Raw genomic sequence first — 15198 nt, 5'->3', positions numbered from 1 at the left:
TCTTCACCATGTATATTTGACAAAGATAAATGAAAAGCTTTCCGCCTGAAAGGAAGGCTGGAATAATCACCGAGTACGCACAGCACGATCATCACCAATGAGATTATTCACTGCAGGATCCATGAACAATCCCGTGCCGTTCTCACTGACCCAAGAAGCAGAAAATTACGGTGCCGAAGGACCTATTAGTATATCGAATGTTTCCGATAATGAAGAAAACCCAAGACCAATATTTGATGAGCCGACTATCTTTGTTGATAATCAAGAAAACCTGCAACGAATTCTAAATCAACGTTGTGCTAAAGATTGGACATCATCGAACTTTGGAATAGACATTTACCTAAGGGCATTGGGAATAATCGAACGTAGCCAACACATACAATTGTGAAGCAGTTTTACTTTCCCCAATGCTTCTTATGTGAAATCAGTCACTTATACTCAAGTTTTATCAGTTACAAGTACCATTTTCTCCTTACAGATGGCTAAAGCATATCTGTACATGTATGTAGGATTCATATAAAATAAAATATATGATAAAATAAAATCAATTTTAATTCAACTTTGAAAGTGGTTTATTTTTATATAAATTCAGCTCTTCCACAGCCTTGAAGACTTTTTTTTTTAAATAAATTCATATTTTTGTTATAATGATAGTAACAATGTACTTTGGTTAAATAGGTTTCATGAGATCAGTCTGACTTTTTACTGTGTATCTGTCAAACAAAAAACCTTTAGGATGTTTATAACAATTATTTTGTTGACAATCTGTTTAAATGTAAATAGTCTTGTATAATTCAATCATTTGCAATTTTATCATCCGTCCGTGTACAAAGATGAGCACTTAACTTAGATGCAATATAAATTTAACCTAGCATAACTCCAAATAATAATAAAAAAAACAATATTTCTGTTAAGACCCATCAAATAGGAATAAAATAGAAATAAATCAAAATAATTCAGTGTTAATTAGAGACAGGGGTATCCTGTCCTTCAAGTAAAATTATTGGAGTCCAAAAAACTGGTTACAAAAGGCAAAATCAAATAAACTGAATTGAATCTCGTCAGACGGTTGTTCTAACCCATCAGCTGGTATTGTTATGTTTAGCCGATGGACACATGTGTTGGCAGTAGGAAAAAATGAATCACTTTCTACAAATTCTAGGGAAGGGCGAAGAAAAAAGCCTAGGCAGGGCTCCTCTTCTGCTCCTGTAACAAATCTCAGAACACACCTCAAGTCTGCTGACTTTCTCCCACCTAAATCAATAAAAAGGAGAAAGATTAAAAAATACTATTGGAGATATAAAATCACAAAACAATAAAGGAAAACTTGTTAAAATGTAAATCTTCCCAGGCATACAAAATTTGACAGTATGTTTTTGGTTAAACTTCATCTTCCGCTGACATGTCAGAATTAACCACCGATAGAAAAAATTCCAAGGACTATATCTTTTAGGTTTGCGTCAAGTAATGGCTTTTTTCAGAAGAGCAGAATAAAGCGTGAAAAGAAATTCAAAAGTTAAGGTGTGTTTTGAGACAACCCAGGTTATATAACCCTGAGATTTTACATTGCCTTCCTCGTGGTGAGATATATTGTAAGTAATGAATCAGATGCTTTCTGAAAAAATCTGTTGACAGTCATATTTCATGTTTTGTGGTCCATAGTGACAAGTATGTCAATATAGAATAGTAAGAAAAATTGCGTACATCTGCGACTCTTTTTGAATTTTCTGAAATTTGGTTTCAGCAGATTTATCAGCATCTTCATAGTGAGTTTGTTTTCATTCCCGGCGGTGAAAAAATGCACCAATTAAGGCAACTTGGAAATGATCTGGAAACAGACTGCAGTATATTCATAAAGAGAGATAACATTACTTAATAATTATTATATCGCATTTATGGTCTATGGCATGTCCTCTGAAAATATTCTTTGCAAACTTTTCTGTTTAGCAGGATCCAGACGCTTTCTAGAAAAGTTTAAGTACGACAAGGTACGGAAAACGACAAGGACAACTTGCATTTATTATGCGCCAAGAAGTGAAAACAAAATGCAATTTAGACATTATTACTGGAGATACAGTACACTCCTTGAGAGTTAAGGTTTCCCTCACGCAGGATACATAAACGCAAGCTGAACTCTCACCAAACGAACGATAAACGAACGATGAAAAATAATAATATTAACAAATAATGACGAAATAAAAAATATAATTTAGAATTAATGCAAATATACAAATTAATAATAACAACAAAAAATAATAATAACAGTTCATTCAAGGAAATAATCAAAGTACAAAAATAAACGAACGATCCTATCGTGCGTTAATCGTGCATTTAAACGAACGTAAAACGATGTGTAAATGCACGATAAACGGTGCACGAACGTTAAATGGGAAACGTACACGTTTTAAGGAGTGTATAAGGGTTCATCATAACATGCAAGTAAAATCTGAATGCCTCAAGAAATGTGTTCTGCCCAAAATCCTGCCCTTAAAGCTGCCCATTTTTTTCACATTCGCGTTAATATATATATACATATATTTATTCAACGCATGTATATTCCTGAAACAATCCAAGAGCATCCAAACCTTTTCTAAGGTCCTGAACGAACTTTTTTGGGCGATCTGAATTGAAAACTTCTTCAACAAGTTCTGATTTAATAGTCGTGGAAGTTTCCCATTTTGAAGAAGGCTCAATGCTGTAACAATACAAAACGCATTTTTCTTGACATTGAAAATTATCAGGTGAAAATCTTTTTTCTCGTATGACATAAGTATTCTTATATGTATAAAGTAAATAAGCAGCTAGATCTACTACTATACTGTGTACTTACATCAACAGACATTTTTTTTTCTGTCACATTTTCTGATATTGTTTCAAGTTTATCAAGACTTCCCTCATTCCAAAACACGAATTATGAACCATATATTATAGTTGGTTGGCTAAGTGGGGTATGTTTTGCTTGCTTCATTTTGAGACTAGTTTTTGTAGTATTTATCGGGTATAGCATGGTGCCTGTTTCGCTGAACTGGACCACCTATCGTTTCAGGAGACAATTGAAGGCAGAGTCTGGATATTGGAATTTCCTTATCCTTACCGGCTTGTAGTCTACCTTCGACTGTTTTTTTTTACTTTTTGGTAGGGTTATTGTCTCTTGTACATATGTCCCGTTTCCGCTTTCTTCCCCGGTAGTAGTTATTTAAGAGCTTTGAAGCACATCATATTAACTGACTGTCAGTGGGGAGTGATATTGCCTTTAAAAACTACCAATGCCATCACCTTTGACTCAATCAGTATTTCGGGCAATGTCACTGTCCCTTGAGCAGTCAATTTTTTATGATAATGCCTTCAAAAAACTATCATATTTGTAAATTAGTATATTTTAATCAACTGATACCAATCACATTTTTCTCGTTTAAACAAAAAACCAAAAAAAACTTCAGAGAACATAAAACTACGTAAAACCATCAAGGAGTGGTTTCAGAAGAAAAAAAATCATATAAAGTCTTCAATAATCTGGTCATTTAAAAACGCCATCGCGTACTTTAACTAATTGACATGAAAATGGATACCCATTATTGTACCAACATTTTTGTAAATTGGTGAGAACTCTCGGACTGGGTCGAAATATCTATCGTTAATGTCGTGAAGAACCAGCGCAAAAAAAATTCTTTTCTTGGGCCACCAAGGTCTACAGCTGACTGAAAAGAATATAGAACTACATCAAACAAGCTCATATATTTAAAACGTTTCCTTATACATGTTCCCATCCTTTAAGTAATAAAATACACACACACGCTACGCCTTACCTTACGTTGCCATAAATCTATTATCAACGTTAAAAAGGAAAGAGGGTGGCAAAGGTTAAAAACAGCATTACTTGAAAGTGACGAATGGAATTATGCTTTAAATACATATTTATCTGCATGACACAATTGTGGAGAGCTCTCAGGACTTTTTAAACCACTAAATGGAGGACAAATGTTCAAAACGGCATTTATAAATCAAAACCTACAAACTGGATTTAGCTTTTAAATTAATCGAATTGATCTGTAGTTTATAATACTAAACAAATAGTTATTCGAAAAATCCTTACATCAGTTCCCAAATTATCACCTGGAAACAAAGTCGATTGCAAGAGTATGCATGCATGTTTAACAATTAGATAAACATAAAGTTGACGAATAGATCAACTGCCCGGAAGCGGGATAAATTGATACAAATTACTTCGTCATAAAACTGAACCTCTAGTGTTTTTCTGTAGTCATCAATAGCGGCAATTTCTTCAAATGCTGTGGGAAGAAGGCTCGCCCTATCTATACAAATGAAGTTGGTTTCCCCTTCTTCATTTCTAGATAAACATTCGATGTCGAGTTTTCTTCCAGTCACTATCTGTGATTGAATATACCTCAGTGTTTCTGTTGGATCTGTTACACTGTTGCTTATACAAAACTCTATACAGTTTTTAGCCATTTGTATAATATCATACTCCCAAGTCAGGGTTTGGAGTCCACCCTCGCTCCCTCGAACCCCTGACATCACTCATTCATATTTAGCGGGTATCGCCCAGCGCCATCTAGTGAGCTACTTAAATTTATCCCGGATCCAAAATCCAATCAAATCACTCGTAATAGAAACTCTTCGATATAACTTGCAAAGTGGCTACATATAACGTCATTTTTTTTCAGTAAAGACTTTTAACAGAATCTACAGTTATCATTTTTGCTCATATTGCATCATTTGTGACATCATACAACTTTCAGTTACTATATCGGATCGTCCATTACCTCGTATTATTGTTGTATGACTGGTAGTGCGGGATCTGGTAGATCGCTATCATTTTCACTGTTTCCGTTGCTGTCATTTCTGTCTGGCTCTGGTGGATCTCTCTCATTATTTCCCGACTTACAGTTTTTGATATGATCGCGAAGTTCAGTCATGGGGATTTCTCTGAAACACAATTTGCATTCTTCTTTTAGATGCGTTTCGTTAATTTCCCCCTCAACTGCAATACAACTGATATCTAAACTATGTTGAATAGGCCTTATGTAAATTTTTGTTTGGCTGCCTACGGTTCTGTTTAGAGACTGCACATCCCAGCTGCTGGTGATTACTGTCGGTCTTTTACAGTTGCTTTGGCAGGTTAGCAACTTAAACCCGCCACCTAAGGTCAACTTGGGATACCCTAAGGGACCTGTTAGTGTTTCACGTACTATTTCACTTGTATCGTTAGCATTAAGTTGGATTCTTTTTTGTCCTAATCCTGCCCTCTGTAACTCGGCTTCACGCTACTGTTTGGTACAGAATCCATCTCTTTGTCAGCTAGACATAAACAAAGTATTTTTCCGAGTCCTAACTTTTTTCTTGCTCTTTGTGGGTCTTGAAACTGACTGACTACGTGTGTGAAAGAGAGAGTCTGGTACTACTGGTCCTGTTGGTAAACCAGTCTCCGATGTTTTATTTATAGGTTGATTGTGAAAATATAGTTGCAGAGATAACTGTTACAAAAAGGTGTGACGGAGAGACGGGCGGACAAGGGTTAAACAGTATATCCCCTTCTTTTTGAGTGCGGTGTACCTTCCAATTTTATCAGAGTAGATCTTTAATTGGTGATAGAGGTGATGATACTTTCACCATTTCGTTTTCCTTGTTCTACTACAGTTTTCAAGACATTTTTTCCGAATAAGAAACTTCTCAAATTTGAGAGAAAAAAAAATAAAAGTATATATATATATATACAACGTCTCAGAATGTGACGACTCTATTCTCTACACTGGTCCATCGAATCAAATTGATACAGGGAAGATAACGTAAACTTATAGAAGGGTCTGAAGAATTCCCAACGATGTTAGAACTGTCAAAATTGCGAAGCAAATTTTTGTCGTTCCCTCCGCGGGACTCGAACTCGTACCGCTGTGACATCTATGGCAACACCGCCTGCACTAAGTCCAGCGCCCTAGACCACTCGGCCAGCTAGACTTTATTCGCTACACTGCTCCATCGGATCAAGTTGATACAGGGAAGATAACGTAAACTTATAGTAAGGTCTGAAAAATTCCCAACGATATTAGAACTCAACTGTCAAATTTGCGATGCAAATTTTTTGTCGTTCCCTCCGAACTGGTACCGCTGTGATATCTATGGAAACATCGCCTGCACAAAGTCCAGCGCCCTAGACCACTCGGCCAACTAAGCTATATGAAAATATAGCTTTCGCTGGCCGGGTCATTCCTCCTCGTAGGATTAATCTGGGGCTGTAACTTAGTACACGATGTATGGTAGTACCTGACAGTTCATCTATGTGTTATTATGTAGGATAGAGGATCCAATTAATGATGCATGTCACATACTGAAAAAAAATATTACTGAGTTTTTGTAAAAATCAGGGGGGCCTTTCCAAAACTAACAGCCATATACTATGTTTTATAAAATACCAGGCACTTATACACTACCACAGGATGAAAGAATGCATGGAGTAGGTGGAGAAAGGGTAAAAATAATAAGACCCTTTTCGATTCATTCTCTCACAATTTTAGTTCCAAAAGTTCGTGTGAAATAAGGTATTTAGATTAAAAAAGGTTATGACAACAACTTATGATGATTCCAAAGCATAAACCAAAAATATCGTATATTACTACAGCTATGTCAAAAATCTTACTTTTTGTAAGTGGGAGTTTTAGATAATAGAAAAATGCTTGTGAGGCTTAGACAAATGAAAGAAAACAACTGATTTCATTTATAGAAAATCTCAAAAATAATTTGCGACTCATAATATGACTTTAATTTAAGATGTTAAGTTTCAATAAGTCGGTATAGGTAGAACGGTATTATTTCTCATTATTTTAGGTTGGCCTTTAGTGTACCCTACTTAAGTAAATACTTCCGGACACATTCTATAACACGTTATATTACATTGTTCTAAAAATAGCTGCTGAAATGTGTAGTTCACAGCTTTCATCGTTATACAATTCCCTTATACCATAACCTCTGCTGTACTAAGGTAAGTTTAATTACTTATACAATTTATTAGTGTGAAGTATTTAATTTTAGACAAATGAAAGAAAACAACTGATTATAGAAAATCTCAAAAATAATTTGCGACTCATAATATGACTTTGATTTAAGATGTTAGGTTTCAACAAGTCGGTATAGGTAGAACGGTATTATTTCTCATTATTTCAGGTTGGCCTTTAGTGTACCCTACTTAAGTAAATACTTCCGACACTGATTGGACAAACCTTGCTGATACCGAAAATGTTTTATTAATTCCAAGCTCTAGCATTATTATACTTTTAAAAAATTGCTTTATGATTTTTTTTAAAACTATTTTATATAAATATTATGAGTTTTTAAAATTTATGTGCCATTTGCAGAAAAAGGGGGGGGGGACTTTGACCCCAAACATCATCTGCTTAAAATACAAAAGAATCGAGACGGTTTTGCTATGATCGCAATTTTAGCTAGGGAAATAGATATTACTGGAAAAAAAGTCAGTCTATAGATCGTCATTGTTTTAAAGGAGTGAATTTTTCAAAAGTTTCACTTTGGTCGCTTTTGGGAAATAAATAGTACCGTTAACGTTCTACCTAGAAAATCAACCAACTGATGCTTAGGAGAGAACCTAATACGGCAGGGGACTGAAACAGTCCGGATACCATTCATCATTTAAAGTACACCTGTTTACCATAACATATATTACATCTGTCTATGTAAAAATACTTATCTACATTTAAACAATATATCCACCAAATTTCAACTCTTAATCTAACGTTGTACTAAATTTGACGGGGGTAACATGGTGTGCGAAACATTGCGCCTTAAGGCTAGAAACCACTAATTCCATTTCACATAGGCTTCTATGCTAATTTCACAATATTCAATGCTTCTCTGGACTTTACCTTAACTTTAACCTGCAGAGGACTATATATCGGCATGATTCTACATATGTCAGCTCACAATCTTCAGAATGGCATGTGGGATTAGCAGACTTGCAGTGCAGTACTGGTCACCGGAAGTGAAGTGTCTATAAATAGCAAGGGAAATCCCAGTGTTTTCACAAGATAGGGGTTTATTTAGAAATCATTATGGAGATTAGGCTTCACATCACAAGAAGCAAAATTCACCTATTAAATGTACAGAAATGTTTTTCCTTTCAGAAACTGTTTAATTTTTTTAAATGAGATGAGAACTTTTTTCACAGCACTATGAGGAACAGGGGTAATTTCTGCGTAGGACTATTTTTGCGTACGCTCCAAATGCTCATTGGTTGAATTGGTGGTCTGTAACCTAAATTAAACTGTATAGTACACCCTATGGGTACCAGCATCGCGTTGCATATCCCGAGCGGGTGTACGTCAAAAAGAGAGGCTATAAAAATATAGTGCATTTTATTTTTGCCTCTCTACAAACTAATGTTTTGTCAAAAGATATGAACAATGACTTATTAAATAGAGCAAACATCACATTATACAATGCCAAACGTTTTTTAAAGAAAATCTAACAGAATAACATAAAAGTTTTCCACTGAAAAGGTTGGTTTGATGAATGCAAAACGAAAGTGAAAGTACAGAAAATGGCTTTTTACAGTTCAAGACTATTTTTCTGTCCGATCTTTGTGGACTCACCCTATTTTCTTTGCGGGAAATTATTTTTTCGCATCTCCTAAGAAATGCTACATAAGTGAAAGTTTTATTTAATCAATTTACATATTTAAAAAAAAATCCTAAAAATATGCACTTCACTATAGAAGTTAATGGGAAAATTAATACGATATTGAGATCGAGACCTATGGCAAGCCTTAAAAGGCCGGGCAATTATAGTGGAATGCACAGACCAACTCGTCAGGCGGTTTCCATAGTCTGAAACAATCCATTTGAGGGAAGAAAATGTTTCGTGCAAAATTTAGGCAGAAATGAGCAAATAACCTGGAACCCCCTTATGTGGACCTCCTTTATATAAAATTTCTTGATCCACGTCAGGGTCCCTAAGGCTCCATACAGGTTCAAGGGCAAGGTTTCTTGAAATGATAGAAAAGGCCGACTTTGAAATGAAGGTCAATCAGGAATGATTAAACTTACTTGTGTTAACATACCCTAATTGCGACTTGCAGCATCCCTAAAACGGACCCGATCGCCTATTTTGACCAGACATAACCGCTCTAATTGCATGTCATCGAGATTAGACATGTCTCCATGGAGTCTATTTTCTGTTCAATAAATTTATTTGATAGAATTCCCTAATTTATTGCGTCCAGCACTTTTTAATCGGTGTTATGACGTCCATTTTACGGTTTACGGTCTGATTTGAAGTTTACACGATTGAAAAGTTCCGGGTTGACACGTCATGAAGATATTTTTGTCCACATCACGTAAAGAAGAAATCACTGCACGTAAAGAAACGAAAGCTGCACATACAGTAATGAGAGATCGACATGAAGTAAAGACGAAACGACCTCACGTTATAGAAAACCACTGCACGTAAAGACAAATCCACATAACGTAAATACATGATGACATAACGTAATCATAAAACGACAGAACGTAAAGGCAAAATGACAGAACGTAAAAGACGAAATGGCATAACGTAAAGACAAAACGGCTTAATATAAAGATGCACCTACATAACGTAAATACAAAATGACCACATGTAATTATAAACCCACAGCAAGTAATATAAAATTGACAACACGTAAACAAATATGTATCTCATCAGACAGTTTATGCATTCCATACATTTAGGTAATTGGTAATATACACATTCTATAACACGTTATATTACATTGTTCTAAAAATAGCTGCTGAACTGTGTAGCTCACAGCTTTCATCTTTATACAATTCCCTTATACCATAACCTCTGCTGTACTAAGGTAAGTTTAATTACTTATACAATGTATTAGAGTGAAGTATTTAATTTTAGAAAATTATATATCTTTTTGTTGTTTAAGAACTCGCTTCTAAGTGTACCTGACCTATAACATTATTACTTTTTGATAAATAACACCTTTGTATTGGAATTATTAATCTGTACTGTATGTTCTTGGGATTTGAGCCAAAACAAGAGAATGGATTGTAAGGTGGACGGTAATATTTGATGGAGGTTATTCTTAAGAGCATATGTGCCGGGCTCAGCTTCGTAAACCTCATAGTTCAGATATTAATCACTATGGGTCTGTGAAAGAGTAATCAAGGGAACCAAGGTCATAGCAGTAATCAAAAGAATGTAATCCAGGGACAAAGACCAGATATGGAAAACAGACATACACAACAAACAACATAAAGTAACTAAAATCATACATACAAAGTAACAAAAGTAAATGAGCAACTCGGACTCCACTAAAAACTGGGAGCATGGACCAGGTGCGCCGGTAGGGTAAGCGTCCTTTGCTTTTCTAGAAACACCCGCCGAGTTGCTCATAAAAAGTCAAGTCCGGGGTAGACAAACGAGGAAAGGAAAACTATGACCCGTTGAATAAATCAGTTTTCAAGGTGCTGATGGATACACCATAACGACCCACGAGTTCATGATGACGACCATAAAACTTCTGTAGTGATGACTTCAATCTTGTAGCAACATAACCCTGTTCCAGAAGCCTATTTGTTAGAGTTCTAGCGCGATACAAAAAGTCTGCGTAGTTTCGGCAAGCTCTGGCATAACGTATGAGTTGTGATATGAATACTCCATACGCAAGAGCCGAAGGGATGTTGCCCCAGATGAAAGGAAAGTTGACAATTCTGAATGAAAAGTCGTAACGTTTGTCGTAAAGTTTGGTCAATAGTTTTCCTTTGTCATCGATTTCTAAGTGTAGGTCGAGATATGAGGCTGACTTCACAGTGTCTGTAGTATCCTTTATCTCAAGTTCTTTTGGGTAGATGCGATGTATCAAATCCCCGACATTAGGATTGTTTAAAGATAATACGTCATCTACATAGCGCCCCGTGCAGGTCCGGGTGTTAAAAGAATAGGCCTGCAGCAGCGCTAAGCTTGTCGTATAAGGCGACTAAATAGTGCTCAGATACCTAGCCGGGGGCCAGGCGCTCTGTCCACAGAGCAACTGGGATGTGTGCACCAGGTGGTGGAATGGGGTACCCCTGGCGTGTTACATGCTGGGGTTGTCAGGCTATAATACGGAAAACCTGACCGCAAACCATAGTGGTGCACCGTGTTGGGAAAGATGCCACGTTCCTTGCACGTTAAAGAACCCTGCTGTGGTATTCGATAGGAGTAGGAAACTTTGCGCTCCGCCAGAGGAGGCTAAATTGCCCGACCTTACCCACCCCCCCCCCTTTTTCCAATGGCAATCAAAATTTGTCGACCCTATTATCCTTGTGACCCATCCTTTTTTTTCATTTCATGTTCATTTTATCATCCATTTCATGTTCATTGTCTGAATATAGCTGAAATATTGCTGCTCGGACGTTAAACCCCAACAAACAAAACAAACAATCATCTATATAGCGGAAACTGAGATTGAAAGATCTAGCCAAACGATATTCTTTCTGTCTGATCAGATCAGCTATAAAGTCAGCCTCATAAGAGTGGAGGAATAGGTTCAACTTTTCTTATTCGAATTACTCGCACAGGATTATTTCCTTTTTGTAGTATATTTCAATTATCGGGCGATACTAGAAACGTAGTCTCATTATACTTTCAAATGAACACTAAAATTTTTCTACAAAGTGCAGTGGTACTAAATAGTACGTACCATTCTTTGTAAGACTCAGGTTTTTTTTCATTTTTCGTGATGGTTTTTTTTTTCCTCAAATATATTAAAAAATCTAGAAAACAACCCAAAACTTGTTTAAATTCACCCTAAAGCATTTGTGAGGTAGATATTGTTTGCCTGCTCATAACTAAAATTTTCCCTCCATTCTTCATAACGCATTTCAACTACATTTTACTTATCAATATCTTCAAATCAAAGCACCGAAGGTGCTGAAACTCGGAAGTCGCTTGGCGTGCAACCTGCAAAATAGGTTCCCGATGGTTATTTTTAAAGCAATGTGCTTTCTATTGCCGGTCATGACATGGAATAAGGTTTGAGAATGTTTTGGTGTTGAACCCATATTTCCCTTGCAACCTGCAGCAAAACAAAACAAAGATGTACACAAATATCGTGAAAATAAGATTATTGCATCTGTTTACGTTCTTGAGACCTTAAACTTGATGTCGATTGTGACGCTTCTTGATAAAATGATTTTGATTATAATACCATTCACGGGGCATAGTTAAAATCCAACACCACCCAAAGAGAGATAACCAAATATAATAGTTAAATTGTATTGGCTTTTAACTATCTTCTATGAAATTACTACGCGGCCAACCTTTGCGCTCCGCCACAGGAGGCTAAATTGCCCGACCCTACCCATCCCTCCTTTTTGCTAATGAAAATCAAAATTTGTCGACCCTATTATCCTTGCGTTCCATCCCTCTTTTCATCATCATCATCATTTCATGTTTATTTTATCGTCCATTTCATGTTCAGCACCTGAATATAGCTGAAATATTGCTGCTCGCGCGTTAAACCGCAACAATCAATCAATCAATTAAATACTAACATCTGATGTAGACCAGAACAAGCATTGCATACAAAGGCTGCTTATGAACAGTAGTTTTCCTTCACAATCTGTCTATTGTGATAAAATAAAGTCTATTTCACATTTTCTAAAATACGGTACATAATTTAAACCCAGAAAAGCATAATTTTGACGAACAAATCCCTTCAAACTCATTTATTTTTTACAAAAAAAAATCACTTTGATATAAATAATACAAAAAAAAAAACGATTGTTTTAAACATAATAACTTTCGTTGTGATTATACGTCTACGTTGATTGTTTATATTTCCCTCGGAATTTTACGACACATAATGATGTTTACAATACGATTGACGGAACGGATATACATAAATTTTTCCGAATTATATTGGCTTTGGCAATAATTTGATTATATCATTTAGAAGAATGCATATATTGATATCATGTTTTTGTTTTTCAAATATTCGAAATAAAAAAAATAGAAAAGTTCTACTCTTATCCAATGAATATTTAAGAATTTCAATAATCACTTCTGATTTCATTACAAAAGAAAGGAATGGGAAGATACTAAGAATTAAATCTATAACTGGTCCGTCCTCGAGTTATTAACATTTTTCACCCTGAACGACCTTATGCATATAATCAATAACACAAATAGTTAACCATTAATCTTTTCTTTGACAGATGTTTTCATTACTGTCTGCTCCATCTTCTGTGCTCAGCACTTTTCATAAAACAGATGTGTGTATAGAATGCATTTATGAAGACCCTGTCACAGAGCTATCGCAAATCGAGCCTGGTCAGCATATCTTGTTTCAGAGAGCCAAGTATGACCACCATGCTATTGTTGTTGAAACTGAAAAGTCCGTTAACGGTAACAAGACGAAATTAATGGTAGCTCATGCTACTAACACATCTTCCGGCGGGGTTACAACTTTTCTGTTAGGCAGAGGAAAAGCTGAACTACAAATACAATCCATAGATATTGACCTTGATACTGATAAAATTATCATATACAGATATAGGGCAAGTGTAAATCCGTTTCCTGCAACTGAAGTTGTTGCCCGAGCTCGTAAAGAAATTGAGCAAATAAGTAAAGACGGATATAAATACAACATATTTGATAACAATTGTGAACATTTCGCAACATATTGTATATTAGGAAGAAAAGTAAGTCTACAAGCTTCAAAGGCTAAACTTACATATAAAATTTGGTGCAAAGGAGGATTAAAATCAATTAGCAGTGAAATAGATAGAAATAAAGCACTGTACGAGAGCAGATTGTTGTGCGTATTATGCTTTATAAGAAATAAAAGTCTTCTCGAGGTTCCCTACACTGACATTCGAAATCAAATTGAAGTAAAACCAGGGGATATAATAAACTACAATTACTACAAGCTTTCACATCACGCAGTTGTAACACAAGTAAAGGACCGGTCTCCAAACGTAGTTAATTGTAGTATTGTTCACTACACTTTTAGTCTTCTGGGGGATAATACGGTACAGGAAGAGGATTTTACTATACCTTTAAACGGATCCGTAAAATTAATCTCATATGAAAGGGACTTTGAAGTTTTTGAAAGAGATGTTGTTGTTAAGAGAGCACAGAGTAGAGTAGGCGAGCAACGATTTATTTATTATGTAAATGATTCACAGCATTTGTCTCAGTGGTGTAAAATTAAACCAGCAATGAAAACTAAACTGGACTTATCTGGAACCTTGACTTATCCAAAAGGTGACCTTGATTCACACGACTGCCGTTCTGATCTTGCTGGAGCAATAGTGGGTAAAGAGTAGCTTTAATTAAACTTCTGTGATGTATTAAACGTCCACTTTATGTATACATCAGCTTATTTGTCATGTTGAGATGCTGCTTTAATCATAACAAAAATAGAATAAAACCCACAGCCATTGTCAAACATCATGAATGAATTTGTGACCAGTCCTGACTATTTCACACAGGAAAACAGATTTAAACAGACTAAAGGGCTTATTATGGTATATTGAGGCGAATATGCAGATTAAAATGTATGCTACCTAACTTTAAATACAAGTTATCTGGATTAATACATAGGAGTGATACATATAATGTATTACAGGACTAAACACAGATCTGATTCGTCGCCGAATGCATAACATAAGAGAAATTAAAGACAAGAAATCCCGATTTAGAAGTCACTGTGTGAAATAGAAAAATGGTCAATAACATTTTCCCCAACTTTGGAAAATAATAAGAGGATTTCCATACCCTTTTGGATATCAAATATATTAAGATAAAATATTAAATGAGAATATGATAACTTGTACATGTAATAGAACAAGACGACTAATAAAAATTACCTCAGCAATATTACAAATATGTTTTTATGGTATAAATATTATTGACTTGACGGGACACATATGTAACGCTGTTATCTTCTTCAGTACCCAGTACCAAACATATGCTCTTAACTGTCAAACTGCTCTTTGCTTCTCAAGAAAATAAAAACTAAGACAATATCAAGATGAAGCTGCACACGTTGTCTTGCTAGGTATACCTGGCAAAATAGAAAGCTGCCAATGGAAAAAAAAATTAAAAAACTGCTTAAAACGTGTGCCCAAATCTATGACAAGCTACCAGCGACATTTGAATTAAATCTGTATGGCTAGTGTGCTTAAAGATTTTCTC

General features: G+C 35.5%; 1 protein-coding gene and 1 pseudogene across 2 annotated transcripts; one reads left to right on the top strand and one right to left on the bottom strand.

Annotated features, from left to right (window-relative positions):
* Positions 1 to 660: 660 nt before the first annotated feature.
* On the bottom strand, positions 661 to 6955 carry LOC148603035 (uncharacterized; annotated as a pseudogene).
* LOC148603034 (uncharacterized) lies at positions 6913 to 14887 on the top strand. Of its 2 annotated transcripts, none has more exons than XM_088552785.1 (2): positions 6913 to 6997; positions 13215 to 14887. In XM_088552785.1, the coding sequence occupies exon 2, from the start codon at positions 13215 to 13217 to the stop codon at positions 14325 to 14327; it is 1113 nt and encodes a 370-aa protein (XP_088408911.1). In that variant the 5' UTR covers positions 6913 to 6997; the 3' UTR covers positions 14328 to 14887. The 2 variants fall into 2 exon arrangements, with proteins under 2 accessions (XP_088408911.1, XP_088408910.1); XM_088552784.1 differs by lacking the exon at positions 6913 to 6997 and adding an exon at positions 9739 to 9862.
* Positions 14888 to 15198: the final 311 nt, after the last annotated feature.

This window comes from Perna viridis, chromosome 11, assembly GCF_037379345.1.
Source record: "Perna viridis isolate PV_CMFRI_1.1 ecotype Kerala chromosome 11, ASM3737934v1, whole genome shotgun sequence".
Lineage (NCBI taxonomy): Eukaryota > Metazoa > Mollusca > Bivalvia > Mytilida > Mytilidae > Perna > Perna viridis.
This window is presented reverse-complemented; position numbering and strand designations above follow the sequence as displayed.